The sequence below is a fragment of the Lagenorhynchus albirostris genome, chromosome 11, assembly GCF_949774975.1.
Source record: "Lagenorhynchus albirostris chromosome 11, mLagAlb1.1, whole genome shotgun sequence".
NCBI classification, from domain to species: domain Eukaryota; kingdom Metazoa; phylum Chordata; class Mammalia; order Artiodactyla; family Delphinidae; genus Lagenorhynchus; species Lagenorhynchus albirostris.
The window spans coordinates 53773784-53794135 of NC_083105.1; the positions used below are offsets into that span (position 1 = coordinate 53773784).

Below are 20352 nucleotides of genomic sequence, written 5' to 3' on the forward strand. Positions count from 1 at the left end.
ACCCCCATTTAAATATTATCTCACAGGTTACTCATCTTTGGTTCCTCAAACTTGCCCACCTTAGGGGCTCTGCACATGCTGTTGCTCCATCTGACTTCAACTCTCACCTGCCCAACTAACACCTATTTTTTGGTCATAGCTCAAAGGTTACTTCTGGGGAACATGGTATCCAATATAAATTAGGTGCTCTCCCAGCTCTTGTTATACTCAGAGCACTCTCCATGATTTTTTCTTTTCATGATGCTTAAAATATTCACAATTTATTTAACGTTTATCTCCCCTACTAGACTACGATCCATGGAAATAGTACTGGTTTTGTTCACCATGGTATAGTTATTGCCTATCAGAGTGAAAGGCACTTAGTGGGCCCTTGATGAATATTTGCTGAGTAAATGAATGGATGACTGCACAAGTATATTTATTATTTGAAAAAAATTATCTAGCTTGATCACCTATAATATTCTGCAGATAATGCTCTGAATAACATCAGGTTTTTGAAAAATCAACTTTGTCATCAAAGGAAGAGAAATATCCATCAGTGAAATTCAGAAGAATGAAAGCAATTCCAAAAGGAGTTCTTAAAATATTTCGAACACACCATCAAATGAGTAAGTGTGTAAATAACCTCCCAGGGAAACTGTTTGAATCATGCAAACAGTTATGGGAACACCTTATGGGAACATCTTGTATTATGGGGGCCATATATTTGGCATAAACATAAAAACATTTTTAATGGTTGCACAACAATGTGAATATACTTAATACCACTGAAGTTAAAAATAGTTAAAACGGTAAATGTTATGTTATGTATATGTGACAATAAAATGAAACATTTTAAAAGCATTTCTTACAAGCTGACTAGTATAATTATGAAAGATACATTATCTCAGGATATCTGAATAACAGCCCAGTTTTAACTCATTTATTAACTTGTCTTAGTGAATGACAAGTCACTTAAACTTTCCTTGCCTCAATTTCCTCATCAGTGAAATAAGGATAACAGATGCCCTAACCCAGGGGTCTCTGTGAAGAGGAAATTAAGAAAGTGACAATGATAGGAAAAACAATCTTTACTATGCAAAGAAGGATACTGTTACTATCAGATACTGCAAGTTCATTACTGGGCTATTAATATTTTAACATGAATTTATAAGAATTAGTAATTTATTTTAAATGTTATTATTAATTAAGCAATGGTTTTCAGTAACCAACTCACTGACACTCTCCCAGTATAGTATAGTTTACAAATTACTGTAAAGAGGTGATTGGTAACACTTAGCAATTGGTTTCCATATATACACTACTAAAAAAAAAATACTGAACTAAGCATCCATTATTGGCAAAGTGAAAACACTAATGAAGTTGATCATTGGTAACATGCATCACCACAAACTATTTTTACTCACAAACTAATATAGAAAGATGATCTTAAGTGTGATATTAGAAGCAAAAAATCTAACAGACAAGGGTCTTTCAGTAATTAAAACAGCATAGCCGCAACTGACCAGAATTTAAATGTATACGTTAGAACAAATAGGCAAAAGACAACAAACAAGGCTTTAAGAGAAATTTAGCATGTCTTTCTCCTTTGAAAGGCTCTATCAGTCCAATATCTTATATTTTCTAGTGACACTATTCAATAATACCAATTTATAAAATTTAGAACATAACCCTGATATACTTAAGAATATTCCAATCATAATGTGTTGAATGATATGCATAACTTTATTAAAGGAAGAAAATGTATTTTAGAAAAGATTTTGACATCAAGAAAATGAACTGTTTTTGATTTTTAGGTAACAGAAGTAAATCTGGAACCGCTTTTTCTTTTCTTTTCTTTTGTTAGAGGGGTCAAGTTTGTAGTTACCATTATATATTAAAGATGAACATTTCTTATGTTTTCAATTACAGATACTTTGAGTAGTTATTAAAATCAATACAAGATACTTCAGTGTGATTATATTAAAAACTGCTGCCATAAATGTTAGCACTGCAAGTAATTCTACCTAGTGAATATAATGTAAAACAATTCTGTATTAAAATCAGATATAATTATTTACAACTCCTTGAAATAAGCCTTTCCCCTGTAACCTCATTTCCTATTATAGAATTAGGGACTGACAAAACATTAGAAAGTTTTTATTAACAGAAATAGAAGCATTAATCCTAGAGAAATTTGTATATTAATTTGGAAGAATGTGAAGAACAGACAAGTAAGACTGTTGGTTAAGAAAGGCATATATTTTCATGACTAGAAATCATTTTAGCCAAGTTACACAGGTACAAGGCATTCTTTCAGAGATACCGTTTCTACTCCAGTTATGAAAACTAAATACTTACAGAACTTTGCTATATATACTCTTTCCACAAATAAGCTGCCTGAGAATTCAGGTTCTCTTTTCCCAGCCCCTTTTCTTTTTCTAAAGGGAAGGGATACTTCTCCCTTTCCCTGCAAACAAGGGAGAAGTAGAAACATTGGTATCTGTGATGGGAAAGTGAATGGTTCTAATACAAGTAAGGCTGTTTCCATTTCTTTACCTTTATCAAATTGGAAAGATCTGATTGAGTTGTCATTTGATAATTAAACATATTTTTGATGCTAGTTTGCCATGTAATTTTTGGCACATGGTATGGAAGAAACTCAAATAATTGAGTTTAATTGCTTGGATAGATAAAAATCTGCCCTAGGAATATTATTTGAACTTTTAATCAGCCACATTCTCAGTTTTATCAGAAGTCATTTTCTTTAAAATCCTAAACTGTTTTTTAAAATTCTTATGTCTCAGGGGTTAGGTGTTTCTTTTTGTGATTGAAACTATGTTCATTTATTCAGCTGTAAGTTTGGTTAATTTGAATAAAATTACAAAGCTTCATGTTAAAGTGTGTTTCCAAGAATTTGTTCCAATAAATGCAAAATGAGTCTCAGGTAAGTGTAGAAAAGCATTACACTTAGTCACATTCAAAGCTATGAAGTACTAGAACACAGAAATAATAGCTTTAGTAGTGCCTTTTTTACTGTTTTACATTATAATGAGAATCTAGTTTCCTAAAAGAATATTATTTCTGTGTAGTATCACTCATTCTCTTTAATTAAGTCTTATAAAAAAACTTTCAATATTCTTCTGAATTTACAGAAAGATTTTTTCCCTAACCCAACAGATCACAGGAAGAAGCTGACCTTAAAAATGCCTGGAATTTCAACTGACTTTGCATTGTGTGACAGGGATAATGAACAGGTCCCTTGATTACTATCAGTTTTTTCAGTGAATTCCTAGAGTCTATTTAAGGAGACCTATTACTTCCAAGTAAAGAGTTTGAAAACAACTATCTCATGCCATGCAGCTTTCCAGTGAAAAGGACCATATATCACTCCCCTGCTTCAAATCCATCTGAAGAGTTGCTTCTTTCAGGAGGCCAATCATGAGCCTCCTAGGCCTTGACAATGAAAAAGACAAGGGTTGGAGTGCTCCTGAAATCTACTCAACTAATGCTAATTAAAATTACCTCCAATAATGCAAATTTCAAAAACTAGACATTCTCTCAATGGAATAATACATTTAGGGCCCTAGAAGAGTACTTTGTTAACTTATTTGTACCACTGGGACACGGTGGTATATGCCTGTAATCATAACTACTCAGGAGGCTGAGGCCAGAGATAACCTGAACTCAAGAATCTTAAATTTCCTGCAGATTGCTTATTCATGAACAGTTCTATGTTGTTATATCCCTTGCCTATCAGTATGCCTAGGAGAGCTGAATTAACACAGCTCAGAAATGGATAATACTGATTTATAATGATAAATACCATTATTGTAATACTACTAAGCCAAAAAAAATTAGAAGTACATTCAAGTCTTTCTTCATTCACTAGGTCCTGACAAAGTGGAATAAGACTTGTAGGAAAGGAGAACAAATAAATACAGGAACTATGGATGGTAGAATTTTCCCGAAGTCATTCTGCTTGACTCCTTCAATTTAAAAAGATAAAATAATATGAAATCTAATACCTATTCGTTTACAATGTGCCAGTCACTATCCTAAGAGCTTTATATTCATCAACTCACTTAATCCCCACAAAACTCCTAAGATATGGGTACTATTATTTTCCTCACCTGAGGAGAAAAATGAGTTATAGAAACAACTTATACAGGGCAGCACAGGTGATCAGTATCAATCCAGATAGTGTAACTCCATAGTCTGTGCTCTAACTTTTATTGCTAATTTTTAATGTGTTGTTTTCTTTTCTCTAGCCAGAATATGGTTTTTAAACTGTTCCTCAGAGCCCTGGGATCCCATGAGAATGCTTCTGGGGCCACTCAGTAGAAGAAAGCAGATGGGACTCCGGGCACTTCACTCAACCAAAGCAACTTCACTACATCTGTTTAAATATTGAGGATACAATTAAACTTTTCAAAGTAATAATTAAAAAAAAATTTTCATGCTAAAAGTAAAACGTGAAAAATCACAGTATCAAGACTATACTCTTCATAAGTCAGGATCTATGTCTAAAAGTATCTCACATGTTTGCCATTCAGTAAATATTAACTTGATAAATTGAAACTGTATGGCAGTACTGTGCTCATCGGAAAAATTTAATACTCAGTTGTACCATTAAAGCAGAGAAAATCTTGAATATCAATATAATTCAATTGAATAATAACAATAATGATATTAAATCACACTCAGATTGGTGCTTCTTAAGTTTTTGATCACAAGCTATCAAACAATTTCATCATCTTAAGGCTACTGATGGGTTAAGCATAACCCATTCTCACAAAGAAAAAATAGGTATGTTTTCATATCCATATTGTTAACAATATATCAATAATTACACTGCCTGATGTACTAAGGACCACTCATATTTTTAGAATTATTGAATTAATAAAAGGAATTATATTAAAATACAAATTATCAGATTTTTTTAAATAATATTTTCTGAAGTTCATGAATTATCTTCAGTTTCACAGAAGTCACAGAAGTCACTTGAAAAAACAGCATAACTGAGGAAACAGTATCTAAAAACATTATTTTAAAAAATCTACTCTATTAACTATCTTTTACCCTTTTCATCTGTGGACCTAAGAACTTACATGGTGTTCATGAAACAGAATAACATAGGCTACTGCCACCATTTTATATTCCCTCCTATGGTGAATTTTCAACTTGAGAGCTGACATCTAAAGCAATTAAAAATCACAGATGCTTTCAGAAAATAAAACTGAAGTACTAGCTTTTCTAATTCTGGATTTGGATTAAAAGTCAAAAGCAGCAAAAATTGAAACTAATTTTTTCTCTTCTCCAACTTGATTGGAGAGTTTTATTTTAGAAAAAGTACAGTTTCCAACAAGATACAGACATAAAATAATATCCACTGCTTAAAATATTTTGCTAAAATTTTCATGAAAGTTTTTTCTTACTTTATGATATTATCAGAAAATTACAAACTATCACCCTAACAAACCTCACCCTCATGGCTATATCTCAGTTGAAATGAAACATGTAAAGATGAAATATATTAAGAGAGAAGGTCAGCATTAGACATACCTATTGTAATAAAATTGCTTTGAACAGAAGCAAAAACTAATAAATGAAGTTTCTTACACCTTAAACATACACAAAAAAGTTCAACAAATGCCAAATCTAGCTCAACATAGCTGATTAGAAGATTTCATTTTAATACTTGTTTTTGAGAAATTGAGTTAATCATAAGGAGACAACACTAAATAGACGAAAACAAAGGCACAGGAAACGAGAATGTAATATTGCCCTAGAAGGAATTTAGTTTGAATGTAAGCTAGAGACTACCATGAATGATTAGCAAGAACACTAACTCTTGTTCTAATAGACTCAAATTTTTTATGCTTATGCTATTAAAACTTTTTGAAAATCCTAGTCTTAATCCTTATGAAAAAGCACCAAGACCGGTTTTCCATACTACAATGTTAAAAAAAAAAACAAAACCCAAAAGACCTCAAGAATATCAAGCCTCCAGAACCAAAGTAATTTTGGTAGTGCAAGGATAAGCAGCTGTATAACAATTAATATGATTGGTGATATGAGAAAGGGTTTTCTGATACTGATGTAACCACCGATTATATAAAACATTTTTCAGAGGTGGTGCTGAAGATGATTTTTCAGTGATTAGGCAGGGTAGTCCAACAGATATACAAACAAAATTACAATATGTCTGCCCTGTTCCTACTCTGAAAGCTCAGCACCCATGCACTTTACTTTGTTATCTAAATAACTGCCAGGATAACAGTATGTTTTGGCTTGCTCTTCTCAGATGAGTTCCCTTTCTCCTCTTCCAGAAAATAAAGATAAAATATTTTAAAATTTAATTGTCTAGTGCTAGGATCCTAGAAAAAAATTTTGGATAAAGTAATTCACATTAAAGTATAAGCAATATTACTCATCAAAGAAAGTTTATAAAGGAATAGTTTATTAACCTATACAGTATCTGCTTCAGCTATTTCCTGAGTGGCTCAACTCTAAACCAAGATATCAGGAATTAATCAATTATACATCCCAGTGCATGTCTAAGAAAAGTTGCCAACTCCTGGGTCAAGAGTTATGACAGTTAAATTTCTAGTTTTTCAAGAATGCTATAAAGACAATGGTTCATTTAGGAAACAACTGGATTAATGACTATGTACAAAGGATTTATTTTGAATTTTGGATGATAAAGAGTCCTATACTTTTCTCAGATAGTCAAGATTTGCAATAATGTCGTTATCAATCCATAGCTGTATTTAATTTATATCTTTGGAGGGTGCCTCCTGGGCACAGGAGATTCAGTATTAAAATATAGAGAACAGAATACTGCAGATTTAAAAATAGAAATTCAGAATTGCACACACACACACAAAAAAAGGAAAGAAACAAAAAAAAGACTTCCAAAAGAAGGTTAAAATTCAAATATCAAAATAGTATACCATTATTTTGGGCTTTTTGAAATACAGAATTTTATTTGTAAAAGGGGAATAAAATAACCAGCTCTAATTTTATGCACAGTAACAGTGATATTAAAGTATACATGGATCTTGTTACTTCACAATCAATCAAAGACATAAATATTTCACAAGTAAAACTGGAAGAAGGTACAGACAGAGCAGGAAGAAAAGGGAAGCTCTATGGAGAGACAAAGGGAAAAAAAGGGCAGTGATCTGTTATATCCCCAAATTGAAAGAGTATTAAGGGAAAGTGATTTGTTAAAAATATGTATACAAAAGGTTCATAAAATTTTCTAATTTTTACAAATCTTAATTTCACATTAAGGTAAAAAAAAGATTTAAAATTAATTTTATTTAGAGTTAGAACACTGGTGACCATAAAATAATCATTCTCTGAAACTCCCACCAATGTCTAAAGAAAGCAAGAGACTTCATATAAAGGAGAGATCTCACTAGCTTTATTTTCTTCTCAGAGAGCCTAGGTTTTCTGTTTGGAATTATATTTTTTGTATGAACTTATATTTAATCTTCTACTATATGATAATCAATCACATGCCACCTAACCGAGAATCATGATAAGATATTCTTAGAATGAATGATTCAAATGTGTATGCTTAAATCTTCCATGAAAACACAAACTCTCCAAACACATATAATACTCATATTCTGACAAGTAAAACCCAACTCTATTCCTCTTGTATTATTGATTACCATAAAACATATGAGTTTCACTTTGTTTGGAAAGACCTACCTGAATAGCTGAGTTCATGAAACACGTATTTCCCAAGTTACTTAGGCCACAGAGGCCGGGCTGTTCATTGTTTCTTCCAGGTTCTGAATAATCATAGTTCTTATAAGCAGTATATGATGGGAGACAATAATTTGAGTTTTTCACACTGGAAGAAAACAAAAAATCTTTTTCATAATTCAGCCAATTATCATCATATAGTTATAATGAACAGAGTACTTTAAACCTATTTGAGATACGTGGTCAGTCATTAATTTTTTTATAAAGCACTTAACTCAGGTACTTTTAACATGAACCTAAATCAAAATAACCCCCTTAATTAATATACTCCTCATTCAATCAAGAAAATCACGGCATCATATACCACACCAACCAATACAAACCACATTATGTCTTTCTACCCTTGATTAACTGGAGCAGCTTCACAGCTTGCTCCATTCTTCATTGCTCCATCAAATGTAAAACATTCAGATTTTAAACACCACCCGCAGCAATAAATCATCTCACTGATGTCCCTTTTACATCCTGCTACTGTAATAGAGTGAGAACAGTAGAAGCAGGAAGAGTTGTGCTTTAGTTACAGGTGAGAGCAGAGATTTCCAGGGCCTTTGTGACATCACTGTTCTGATGCACTGAAGATTCTATTTATAGTATTCTACGCTAGACCAGCAAAATCTGGTATTCAAATGCAGAAAACAGCCTGGGGTGATCAGCAATGCAAAAATGAAATGATTCGAAGCGAGTACACACTTCAGTATTATTATTATTATGGAAAGAATCTTCTAGTTTGTCAGATTAATGCAGTTTATTTAACTAGGTAAATACAACCTCAGGATAATTTGTACTACGAGTATAATAAATATTAATCTTAAAAAAAACCCTACATAATATTCAACCTTAGAGAATCAGGGTAATTTTACAAAGAACTAAGAGAAGTCAATAAGTTAGATCCCTCTTTCTTTTTACATGTAACTAAAAAAAATTTTGTGGAAAAGGATAGATTCTTCCTTAATTTTTAATAGGTTATCTTATAAGATATTTATGATGGATGCTTTGGATATAATTCAAAAGCATACTTTCAATCATTATTTTTTTTATTCACTAGAACAAACCTGAACAAGAATCAAGGTTATTTGCTAAAAGCAAATAATGATGTAAATAAATGAATACAGTGTTACAAATAAACATGGTAAATCAGTAACTCTGACAATCTCAATTGGCTATAATTTATCCCTGGTATTATTTTTTTTAAGTTTTTACTTATAATTTCAAATACTTCCTATTGTAGCTTCTATACTCTCACTTTATAACAGTTAAAATGAACTGTACTACTGCTTGTTCTAACAAAGCCTTTAGTAAACATACACACCCTAACAAACCAACAGGTAAAACACACAAAACCATATCAACCAAAATTTACGCACACAATGCTATCCCACTAATATTTTTGTATTTTTAAGAAAACACCCCCCTTCATCACAAATAAAAGATCAACTCTCAGACTGAAAAACCAAGCTATCGCAAAGTTAAACAAAAAGAGCAGGCTCCAAAGAAGTGCAACCTTGAGCAATTCATAGACTTGTAGCTATTTACTTGTTTTAAACTTAAAGAAAAAAAAAAAGGGTTCAAGCATCTTTTGGATTTTGCAGATCACTAGCCTTATAACTCATATTTTATTTTAGATTAGCAGTAACAAAGTTCAAGGCACCTATCAGCAATTCCATATAGTCACTCAGTGACTGGATTCTTGAATCTAACTTTGAGGACATGTAACAAGAAACTGAATCCTGGTTTTCCTTTTACCCCATTAAGAAGTGCTTAGGGGGCTTCCCTGGTGGCGCAGTGGTTGAGAGTCTGCCTGCCAATGCAGGGACACGGGTTAGAGCCCTGGTCTGGGAGGATCCCACATGCCGCGGAGCAACTGGGCCCGTGAGCCACAACTACTGAGCCTGCGCGTCTGGAGCCTGTGCTCCGCAACAAGAGAGGCCGCGATAGAGAGAGGCCCGCGCATCGCGATGAAGAGTGGCCCCCACTTGCCGCAACTAGAGAAAGCCCTCGCACAGAAACGAAGACCCAACACAGCCAAAAATAAATAAATAATAATTAAAAAAAAAAAGTTAAAAAAAAAGAAGTGCTTAAAATCAAGGTCTGCTATATATTACAAAAATGCAAGGCCTACACATTTTCAACATGTTAAAAAAAACCCATATATATCAGCTGTAAAATTATAATAAAACTTAAGTCAGAGTACAGAGGGAAAGTATGCCCAAATATATGCTCATGCATACACCCACACCCACACCAACACCCATGCAAGTGATCCGAATCCTTAAAGGATATCTACATTTTAGTTTAAGTGACAGGATAAGTATAAACCTTGGCCAAAGAGTAAGATGGCAGTCTACATGCTCAATGATAATAAAGAAAACTAACAAATTAAAAATATTTTAATACTATCTTCATTGGTCACTTATAATCCACATCTTATGTGTTCTTTAAATCAAATAAAGTCTGTCGTGGAAAATATCAAAACCAACGGCTCTTTAAACACTTCGACAAAGTACATGTAAACCTAAACCCAAAAGACAGCCTCTGTATCTTTCATGACTACTGCTGCTATTTTTTCTTCTAAAGGTTGTAAGCTAGTCCTTATCCCATAAGGTTATGTTACTTTGTAAAAACAAATAAATTTGCCAGTAATCTTAATGGGAATTTTAATGCTATGCTAGATTAATTCATTTTAAATGAATATACATTTAAAAATATAACATTTTATAGCAACCGAGCCCTTATCTTTCTATAAATATTTGAAACTTTTTAAAATTTAATTTTATGTATTTTTATACAGCACGTTATTAGTTATCCATTTTATACATATTACTGTATATATGTCAATCCCAATCTCCCAATTCATCCCACCCTCCTCTCCACTTTCCCCCCTTGTTGTCCATACATTTGTTCTCTACTTCTGTGTCTCTATTTCTGCCTTGCAAACTGGTTCACCTGTACCCTTTTTCTAGATTCCACACATATGCGTTAATATATGATACTTGTTATTTTCTTTCTGACTTACTTCGCTCTGTATGACAGTCTCTAGGTCCATCCACATCTCTACAAATGACCCAATTTCATTCCTTTTTATGACTGAGTAATACTCCATTGTATAGATGTACCACACCTTCTTTATCCACTCATCTGTCGATGGGCATTTAGGTTGCTTTCATGACCTGGCTATTGTAAATAGTGCTGCAATGAACACTGGGGTGCACGTGTCTTTTTGAATTATGGTTTTCTCAGGGTATATGGCCAGTAGTGGGATTGCTGGGTCATATGGTAATTCTATTTTTAGTTTTTTAAGGAACCTCCATACTGTTCTCCATAGTGGCTGGATCAATTTACATTCCCAACAGTGCAAGAGGGTTCCCTTTTCCCCACACCCTCTCCAGCACTTACTGTTTGTAGATTTTCTGATGATGCCCATTCTAACTGGTGTGAGGTGATACCTCATTGTAGTTTTGATTTGCATTTCTCTAATAATTAGTGATGTTGAGCAGCTTTTCATGTGCCTCTTGGCCATGTGAATGCCTTCTTTGGAGAGATGTCTATTTAGGTCTTCTGCCCATTTTTTTGATTGGGTTGTTTGTTTTTTGATATTGAGCTGCATGAACTGTTGTATATTTTGGAGCTTAATCCGTTGTTCTTTGATTTGCTTGCAAATATTTTCTCCCATCCTGAGGGTTGTCTTTTCATCTTGCTTATAGTTCCCTTTGCTGTGCAAAAAGCTTTTAAGTTTCATTAGGTCCCATTTGTTTATTTTTGTTTTTATTTCCATTACTCTAGGAGGTGGCTCAAAAAAGATCTTGCTGTGATTTATGTCAAAGAGTGTTCCTCCTATGTTTTCCTCTAAAAGTTTTATAGTGTCTGAGCTCACATTTAGGTCTTTAATCCATTTTGAGTTTATTTTTGTGTATGGTATTAGGGAGGTTCTAATTTCATTCTTTTACATGTAGCTGTCCAGTTTTCCCAGCACCACTTATTGAAGAGGCTGTCTTTTCTCCATTGTATATTCTTGCCTCTTTTATCAAAGATAAGGTGACCATAGGTGCATGGGTTTATCTCTGGGCTTTCTATCCTGTTCCACTGATCAATATTTCTGTTTCTGTGCCAGTACCATATTGTCTTGATTACTGTAGCTTTGTAGTATAGTCTGAAGTCAGGAACTCTGATTCCTCCAGCTCTGTTTTTTTCCCTCAGGACTGCTTTGGCTATTCAAGGTCTTTTGTGTCTCCATACAAATTTTAAGATCTTTTGTTCTAGTTCTGTAAAAAATGCCATTGGTAGTTTGATAGGGATTGCAATGAATCTGTAGATTGCTGTGGGTAGTATAGTGATTTTCACAACACTGAGTCTTCTAAGCCAAGAACATGGTATATCTCTCCATATGTTTGTGTCATCTTTGATTTCTTTCAGCAGTGTCTTATAGTTTTCTGAGTACAGGTCTTTTACCTCCATAGGTAGGTTTATTCCTAGGTATTTTATTCTTTTTGTTGCAATCGTGAATGGGAATGTTTCCTTAATTTTTCTTTCTGATCTTTCGTTGTTAGTGTATAGGAATGCAAGATTTCTGTGCATTAATTCTGTATCCTGCAACTTTACCAAATTCACTGATTAACTCTAGTAGTTTTCTACAGTAGTTTTCTAGTTTTCTGGTGGCATGTTTAGGATTCTCTATGTATAGTATCATGTCATCTGCAAACAGTGACAGTTTTCCCTCTTCTTTTCCAATATGGATTCCTTTTATTTCTTTTTATTCTCTGATTGCCATGGCTAGGACTTTCAAAACTATGTTGAATAACAGTGGCGAGAGTGGACATCCTTGTCTTCTTCCTGACCTTAGAGGAAATGCTTTTAGTTTTTCACCATTGAGAATGATGTTTGCTGTGGGTTTGTCATATATAGCCTTTATTTTGTTGAGGCAGGTTCCCTCTATGCCCACTTTCTGGAGAGTTTTTATCATAAATGGGTGTTGAATTTTGTCAAAAGCTTTTTCTGCATCTATTGACATGAACATATGGTTTTTATTCTTCAATTTGTTAATATGGTGTATCACATTGATTGATTTATGTATATTGAAGAATCCTTGCATCCCTGGGATAAATCCCACTTGATCTTGGTGTATACTTTTAATGTGTTGTTGGATTGTTTGCTAGTATTTTATTGAGGATTTTTGCATCTATATTCATCAGTAATACTGGTCTGTAATTTTCTTTTTTTGTAGCATCTCTGTCTGGTTTTGGTATCAGGGTGATGGTGGCTGAAACTGACTTTTCAATTAGCATTTATATTTAACATTATAAACACTATAAATTTATAATTTAATCCTCATAACTGTAATTATGCTCACTTTGCAGTTAATGAAATGATACTTTCAGCAACTAACTTGTCAAAAGCCAGATGGCTAGTCTCTGGCAGTCTCCAAAATCCAGTTCCTTTTCATCGCTTAATCTCTTACAGGGAATCATTTCCATTTCAAATAAAAGAGCTTTAAATGAATTAACAGAAAAATAGAATGTGCCCCAATGTGGAATGCCAAGAGTTGAGACAATAAATACATTAAAGAGATTTTTTCAGAGGAAGTATTATAGTAAAGCAAATGCAGCAAGACAGAAGAAAAATGCGGAGAGTGGAAAGATTTTGGTACATATTAAAAATGTACTTAAATTATAATTGAGGCAAGAATTAATACTGTACGGATTAACAAGTAAAACTACTACACAGGGTGAATGAACAATATTCTGGCATCTGATTCTTCATAATATTAGTCTTTAATAAAAACTTAAACTTTATTAAACTTCAGTGAAATAATTCCAAGTACACTTTGTTATTACTTTTATAACAAATATTCTTATTTCTGGAAATGAAAACTTTATATCTTAATAATGCATCAGTTTAAGTCTTGAATTTGTAAATAAATGCCATATAAACGTTGTGTCACAACTACTGATTTTAATATGCAGTTTACACTTGGAGTATTATCTCCACATATATGAAGTTTCATAAACGTATTTAATCTTAAAAGGTCATTACCCATTTTACATACTTTTAAAGAAACTATGCTATTTCCATCTGAAGTCTTAAGCAGCTACTTATTTCCAGAAGTCGAAAAGAAAGTCAAGAAATAAATTTTATGTGAAATAATTGTTATAACATTAATTCAAGTTTTTTAAAGTAAAAAAAAACTCTCCATTTTGTAAATGTTTAAATTTTGTTCCTTACTAAGAAAGGTTAAGTTTTACTTTTAAGTAAGGTGGTACCAGTAGCTGTTTGCTATTAAAATTTCCTAATATGAAAGGACTATTTTAGTGTCTAAAATAGACAAATATAAATAGCTAACAATATAACCTAGTCATAGAATCATTAATTAATCATGTTCTAAACTTTTAAGACAACACTCCAATTCCTCTCTTAATATTTTCTGCAGTCAGAGGTTTTGAGATCAAATTGTACTGTCATATTTTTACTGTGAGAGGGAAATAAGACAAAAACAGAAGCACCAGATCACATATACTAATATAGCAACTCTGGTCAAAATACAGCCTATGGTCAATACAGTCTATATACAATGCTAAAAAATCTCTCCAAAGAATAACTAACTATAAATACATGTTATACCTGGAACCAAATTCTTTTATAGTAAATGTGGGAGCCATCTGCAATTAGTAGAAACACAGATAATATTTTATCTCATATGAGAAAATGACTTTTGATGAATTACATTAAAAGACACCATGTAAAATACAAACCAGATTACAGGAGGATATTTCCCTTTACTCTTTTGCCTGTGGATATACATTTTTAAATAGAAGAGAACACACTACACTGCAATTTTGGATATCCAGTGTCTTCAATATTTCACCATTATACTACAGTGCACGTATCTTGTTACTACTGAAGTAAGGAATTAGTGTTTTAAATCTTCCTGATATATATAGCAAACTCTTTTCTACGAAAGTTGGACTAATACTCCAACCACTCAAACAGAATCCTTACAATAACAGATACCATCACTTAACTTTTCCCAATGAGACTGAGGTGGGGGAAAGTGGATGGAGTTGTTTATGTTTTTAATTTACATATCCCTAGTTAATAGTGAACTTGAACATTTAAAATGTTTGTTTTAATTCTCTTATTTTCATTGCCCAGCTGCATCATTTAACTACTTTTCAAGTTGTCTTAAAAAATTTCTCACTGATTTTTATGAGCTTGATATACTAAGAATATCTGCCCTTCCTTTGTCATTTGTAGCAAGAATATTTTCCATTTATTTGCTGTTTAATTTTTAATATGCCTGACAATTAAAATTTTAATTTAATTTAAAGTTTTAAAGAGAAATAGCAATCCAATTTTTCCAATAGCATTTCCTGGATAATCTGCCCATTCTCCATTAGTCTAGGATACTTTCTAATCACATTATATTCTTTTATATATAAAGGTCTGTTTCTGGGCTCTCTTTTCTATTCCACTGATCTGGAGGTATATTCTTGGGTCAGTACTATGCTGTTTGAATTCTTATATCTTTATAACAGGTTGTGCTATTTAGTAGGATTAATCCTTTCTCATTGTTTTTCCTTTCCAAAGTTATTTTGGCTATTATATATTTATAATCCAAATGTATGTTAAAATTAGAATCATTTTGTCAAGCCCCACCTCTCCATATGAATTTTAAGGGAACACTAATTAAACCTATAAATTCAATTAATGGTGCTTTTTAAAAGATTATTTCACGAATAGTTTCAGTCCTTTTGAATTTACCCTTTGGAATAATCAGATGCCATTTATGAACTGGACAAGTAGTGTAAATATTTAACTACATAAATCCTGTAAACCTAATACATAAACTACAATGTATATCTCCAAGAAGTAAAAGGACAATAATCATCTCTGGATTAAAATTCTTCCCATAATTGAATGGACTAATTATAAATAGAGTTTTCTTTTTATCCTTTTATATAAAACCATGCCAATTTTCAAGGTAATACATCCATGTCAGACGTTATAGTGAATCCCAAGTGACTTTGAATCCTTTTTCTTATAGCAATATGGCACACATTCTCATGTAATTTTTGTAAATCCTAAGAATCTGAATACTATTCCTGATGGAGCAAGGGAATTGTTTCTCCAAACTTTTTCAGAAAAAGTAATTGTCTTTTTGATAAACATAAAAATTTGTATGTCTTCCAGTTGAGAATCACTGATAAACACTTTTAAAAAACACTATGTATTGTCTGTGATTACATGTCTAGTTCTAAAATGACATCTGAAATTTATACTGTTCCTAAAAATTTGAATTCTAACAGACTTGTACATATATTTCAATAATTAGTGTTTAGAATATGAAATTCTGAAAGTGCTTTATTTCTCTTTTAGTAAATTATTGTAGTATATATATTAAATCAAGAAGTTTATACCTCTGCTTGCTTTCTTGTGAAGTTACTCCTTGAAGAACTGACCAGTGATTTAAAAGAAAATCAATTTTAATGCATTAAGACTTTTATCCTAAATTTTAGATACAAGAGATTTTTTGCAACCACAATAGGGCGATCAATTAAACAAAGAGTTTTTAAGATTCAGTGCTTACTTTCTGTTGTTGATGTTGTTATAATTATTTGATAGAGATGAAGGAGAGATCTTTGGTAAAGTTGAAAAATTGGATGCACCTGGGGACCTTTAAAAATATGAAAATGTTAAATTAGATAAAAAATGCTGAATTTTGAAATTAATTATGAAATAAAGAAAAGAACTACAGATGACAATGTATGTAGTAAATGAATGCTGGAAAACAGATTTATGAGCAAAATCACCATATACCCTTTGGTTTTCAATTTCCAATGTATTTGTTCATATAAAAAGTAATAGTATATAAGGGAACTATTTTCAAAGGAAATTTATCAAATTAAATATAAAACTTGATATTATTCTTAAAAATCTACTAATGCAATACACCCAGTTCTGAGTTCAGGTAACCATTATTAATATTTTACAATCAATAATTTCCTTAAATCAATGGAATTAAAATATTAATTTTTAAAGGAAGCATGTAAAAGAAATCCACTCTGTGTCTCAGTAGGTACTATGGCATTCCAATTATATACAACACAGACACAGATATCATAGATTTTACCAATTTTTAAAACTGTAAGGCAAGAGGGATGAAATAGCAAAGAGAATTCCAAACATAATCCTGAGATGTAATTTTTGGCCAAGGTTATCCCTGCAAAAACTGAACAGATATAAATCTCACTATCTATTACACACCTCACTAATTCAGAATGTTTTTGGAGAAATCTAAATTACTAATGGCTTTTAATCAACAAATATGCTTTATAGGTATGATTTATAGTAAACAAATCCATTACATAGGAATGATTATTTTAAAGTAGTACTTAAAAGTCTCTAAAAGATTTAATTTCCCTTGTAATTTTGTATACAATTTTAATTTACTAGGCAACATCTAGGTCACGGGCTGTAAGAGGCTAATACTTTCAGTCCAGTATCTCAGTCATCATAAATTCTAAATTAGTGAGGCCCAAAGTGATTACTGTTTAAAAATTATTTTATTTCCTCTACTAAGGTGCTAATGAACAGCAAAATGGTCATTGGGCAGGAAAGTGTAACCTACAAAATTTGCTTTTAGGTAATTTGGATTTTGCTAAATTAAGTGGTGGGTAATAAAATTTCTTACATATAAAATTTTATTTAACTTTTGAAGTTTTATATATTATGAAATATTGGTAAAAGTTTTTCCTTCATTTTAAAGGAGAGTTTTTTTGTTGTTGTTGATGCAAGTTATATACAGGTAGATTACATTAAGTGGGACTTCTATTTAGCTGCCTTTCTGATGGAAGACCCTTACAAGATTTTATTTAACTGTACCACCCTCAAATCCAAAAATACAAGCAACCAAGTTTTAATATAAAACAATGTCGAAAACAAATTTAAAAGGTAATTTTAATATACTAATATTTTAAGGTACTAATTTTAAGATATTAATAGAATTAATATTAATATAGAAGTATTCTGGCATTTTCTGCCTTCACATTAAGAATGCTAACTTAGGAAAACAATCTAAAAACACCGAGACTGACTTATAATCAATGAAGGAGGTTAATTTTTCAAAATGTATCCATCTGACTACTATTTAATTCAATTCACTACAACTTTTCAGGTATACAGATAGAAACTGAAATATTCCCTTGAATTTTACTTATAGTAAAAATTATGAAAATAAAGATTATTTTATTTATATTATATTTATTACATATTATATATGGCTGAGGCATATATATATATATTTTTTCCCTTTTTCTGCCCATCTGTGGCCTTTTTACTATTCATTAGCAACTCTATCCCAGAACAGTAGTAGAATTTTCTATGAAATTCATTAAAACACTCAAACATTTATTAAATGATTACATTATGCCTTGCCCTTGTTAAGTACTAGGAGTACAAAGAGAGAGACAGTTCCTGATCTCAAATAGCTCATACTCTAATAGGGGAAAATGATACAAGCAAAATAACTATAAAACAGTATAAGTCCTAAAACAAATTTTAAAATTATAACAAAAAGGGCTTCCCTGGTGGTGCAGTGGTTGAGAGTCTGCCTGCCGATGCAGGGGACACGGGTTCGTGCCCCGGTCCTGGAAGATACTACATGCCGCCGAGCGGCTAGGCCAGTGAGCCATGGCCGCTAAGCCTGCGCATCCAGAGCCTGTGCTCCGCAACGGGAGGGGCAACAGTGAGAGGCCCGCGTACCGCACACACACACACACACACACACACACACACACACACACACACACACAAAATCTAATTTTGTGGGTAGTAACATGAAGTGATTTTAAAACGATGTGCACAGTTGGAGGGGTAGTTGGAAACTGGAAAGTTAGAGTACTCCACGTGGAAAGAATAGCATGTGAAAATGTGTGGGACTATAGAAAGCATGATGTGTTTAGGGAATTACCAATGAACTGGCTGAAAGAGTAGGGTGTAGTGATAGGCACAGAGGTTAGTAAGGTAAGTATGATAATGAAGAACCTTTTTATGTTCTCTGAAGGAATTTGGATTTTATCCAATTGTGCTGTGGCATGTTGAAAGATTTTAAGAGTATCAACATAATCAGATTTGTATTCTAAAAAGGTAACTTTTGAGGAAGAGAAAGAGACTGAAGATTGGAAGAGCATTTAGGAGACTATAAAAACAACAAAGGTGAGAAGTAATAAAGGCTGGGACTAGGACAGTGGAGTGGGCAAGGGCAACATGTCTTGGAGGTTTAGGAAGCAGTTCTCAAAGTACAGTCCATGGACACTGAGGGGGATACAAGATCCTTTCAGGGTAGCTGTCCATGATCAAAACTATTTTCATAAAAACACAGACGTGTTATTTATTATCTGACCTCCTTCACTATACAAAAACAATGGCAGGTAAAACTGCATAGTGCCAAGGAGGTAGCCGTGAAAAATTGTGGTATCATGGATTCAAAATAAGAGAATTTCTTTAGGAGATAGTTATCAAAAAGAAGTATTAAAGAGAGGTCAAATAAACTAGGTTTAAAAAAAGTTAAATAAGGACTTCGTTAAATTCTGAATATTTGGTAAGGAATGGTAAGCACTGCCTTTTTAAAGAAGTTGGCTATTAGAAGAAAAACTAAGTGGTATTCAGAAGAAGCTGATGGTCTTGTTTTAAAAGATGGGAGAGATCTGTTTATATCTATAGGTTAGCAAGGAAGATGATACTGGAAAAGAAACAAAAGCATGAACTAATGTTAACTGAGTGTCTACTATACATGTGGCAGTATGCTAGGCATTTATATGTACAGGAGAGAGGAGATAACGAAGGAAAAACGAGGTCTAGGAAACATTGAGATAAATACTATTGGTAGAGAGATTGTTCTTAAAGAGCATGGAGATCAGAGAGAGCAGGATGGATGTGGTGATCCACAGCTAAATAAAAGTATGATAACACTTTTTACCTCCTGTTACAGACATTATGGTTAATAGTTAGATCACTTATCTATTGTGATTCCAACTTCTGACCGAGATTACACACAGCCCAACCTAGCTAACATTTGTGGAGTTAGTGCAGGGGTTGACTAGTCAATCTGTGGATTATAACCTGAGTTCTTTAACTCTCTTTCTTTGATATAACTTGGAAATTACACTGTTTATTAGCAACTTCGCACTAGTAGCTTTCTGAAGAGACGAGTGAAGAAAATGCTTAGAATATTATACATAAACTAGATATTAAGCCATTTATCTAGTGTTAAAGTAATTTTGGCTAGTTTGGGCTAAGTGTAATATAAGGCAGTGAATCGTCTCTTAACAAGACAGAAGGTAAAACATGAGTTTAGCTGAAATGATTTCATGAAGAGAGAAAATTAAACTTCATCCCTGACAACTGAATGCAGTATTTTAATTTCCCTATTCCCAATGTTTCAACTAAAAGCCTGCAATTCAAGGCTAAGCTGAACTTCTTACTTGAACAGAAAAATACAGCTTATTCTTTGTAAGTTACCTACATAGTCAACATACATGGAAATCTAATACCATGCTGAGCAATCAAAATATAGAGAAATTAAGTCTGAAGGCTGACATA

At 32.6% G+C, this 20352-nt stretch overlaps 1 protein-coding gene across 7 annotated transcripts in view; it reads right to left on the reverse strand.

Moving 5' to 3' along the window:
* Window positions 1–20352, reverse strand: part of USP15 (ubiquitin specific peptidase 15) — a 126240-nt gene that overhangs the window by 39732 nt on the left and 66156 nt on the right. For 5 of the 7 annotated variants that reach the window (XR_009543420.1, XM_060165671.1, XM_060165673.1 and 2 more), the window contains 2 exons: window positions 16340–16426; window positions 7705–7849 (listed from right to left, as the gene is read on the reverse strand). Coding sequence is in view for 6 of the 7 variants with exons in the window: in XM_060165671.1 (XP_060021654.1) it covers window positions 7705–7849; window positions 16340–16426 (232 nt within the window). In the remaining variant the exon portion in view is untranslated. Of the gene's footprint in view, window positions 1–6948; window positions 7132–7704; window positions 7850–16339; window positions 16427–20352 lie in introns of those variants that run through there. The other 2 variants (XM_060165677.1, XM_060165672.1) reach the window with 2 other exon arrangements.